Here is a 1,771-nt window from a genome sequence, read left to right as displayed (position 1 = left end):
GCCCCCGCCGTTCCTACAGCGCTTGCCAGAGCAACCCGGGACAGTTTGAGGCCTCTCCCCGCCCTCTCCGGGGCGCGGTTATAGAAATCCCGGACACACCGTGCCCGACGGGAGCCCCCAGCCCCTGGGTAGGGTGCAGCCGCTGAGTCCGCCTTTACCTTTTCCAGTTCCAGGCTCCCAGTCAGATGATGCATAGGACGGGCATAGGAAGACACTGGAAGTGAGGAGATAGGTTCAACGGGCCTGGAATTGTAATTAATTGTAAGTTGGGGTCTGCTGAGGCCTGATCGCTTCATAGGTGGCAGACGAGTCTCTCAGGATTGAATTGTATGGGAGAGCAGTAGCATGGGGAGACAGAGAGTCTCATCCTTGCATCCTAGAGGGATTTATGGGCAACCACTCCCTGTCCTGGGTGGTGGGCATCTGCTGCACTCATCCCATTACTGTAGTAAATTGGATTATGTGCAACTGTTGCTGCTAAACCCTTTAGCCATCAAAGAGGCTGAAATCCCACTGGAGAGCCATGGGGCTGTGCCTCTGGCACTTGTGCCCAGAGCAGGTTCAGGTGACACTGGGAAGCTCTGAAGTCCCATACACGTGCTCTCAGTGAATTAATCCCATTAGTTAAACATTTGGGCAGAAGTTCTGCCCAGTCCCTATCAGGTACAAGGAGCCATGTGGATGCAGTGGATTAAACATGAAACCTTCAACTTTTCCTTATTGTGAGTCCAAATCTTTACTTCTATTCCAGGTGGAAAATCTGAGAGATTTTTTGGGAAAACCACCAGAAAAACTGGCTGACAGCCTCGGTAAGGAGGATTTTTGGTTACCGGGATTTGCTGGGAATGTTTTCTTGGTTAAAAGTTGGAACTGGGAATGGTGGCAAGCACAGGTTCACCATGATAAGCATGAGTGGAGCCATGAAATTCGGATTTCAGGGGCTTGGAGCCACCAGCAATGCTCATTAGCGCCATTATCCTAATGATTTTACCCCTTTTCTTCCAGTTGGATTCCAGCATGGGGGTCCCTTTTTCGCTGACCTTCACCTTGGGCACATCATTCCCAGAGCTCCACAGTTGTCCTGGGGGTTTGACTGGGAACACTGGGATGAGAACGTGGCGATGCCAACCAACAGTGTCTTAATAAATAAAACCGTGTTTTTCTGGCTGTGGTGATGTGACCAGCAACCATCCCCCTGCATACCCTAAAACTGTGTCCCAAGGGATGGGCGTGGTGGGGAGTTGCCACCCCCCAAATTTGGGTATCTCCAAGGATGTCACCCCGGGTGACGCTGGGTCGTTGCCGCGCCTGCGCGGCAGTTGGTGGTGCAGGAAGCCGGCACAGCTTTGGGGAGAGGGGAGAAGGGAAGTGGGTGCTGCGGCATGGCAGAGCTGGAGGGTCCCGAATTCGGGAAAGCCGATTTTGTCCTCCTGGATGAGGTGACCATGGAGCAGTTTCTGGAGAACCTACGCCTGCGGTACAAGGGACACTGGGCAGGGGGGACCCCAAACTCGGGCTCCATGGGAAGCATCTGGGTGGGGCTGTGCTGTGGCAGGGGGAAGCTAAGGCACAGTCCACTGCCCTGGAGCTGGTTAGGGGGCTGGTGTGGGGTTATGGTTGCGGGGGGTAAGGGGCTGGTGTGTGCACATCCATAGGGGCCCCCCTGCACTTCCTGCCTGGGCCTGCAGGTGCTGCCCACAGGAAGAGCTGCTGCCCCACGGCACCGCCCAGCCCCATGGTTGCGGGTCGAGTGGCGGGGGTGGGGCCGAGC

General features: G+C 55.5%; 1 protein-coding gene across 1 annotated transcript in view; it reads left to right on the top strand.

Annotated features, from left to right (window-relative positions):
• Positions 1-1,382: 1,382 nt before the first annotated feature.
• Positions 1,383-1,771, top strand: part of LOC104413535 (unconventional myosin-Ig-like) — a 10,445-nt gene continuing 10,056 nt past the window's right edge. The window contains 1 exon segment of the mRNA XM_010024549.1: positions 1,383-1,477. Within this exon segment, the coding sequence (XP_010022851.1) occupies positions 1,383-1,477 (95 nt within the window).

The sequence above is a fragment of the Nestor notabilis genome, unplaced genomic scaffold (genome assembly GCF_000696875.1).
Source record: "Nestor notabilis isolate BGI_N333 unplaced genomic scaffold, ASM69687v1 scaffold23731, whole genome shotgun sequence".
NCBI lineage: Eukaryota > Metazoa > Chordata > Aves > Psittaciformes > Psittacidae > Nestor > Nestor notabilis.
Note: the sequence above shows the minus strand (reverse complement) of the source record. Positions and strands in the feature narration are given on the sequence as shown.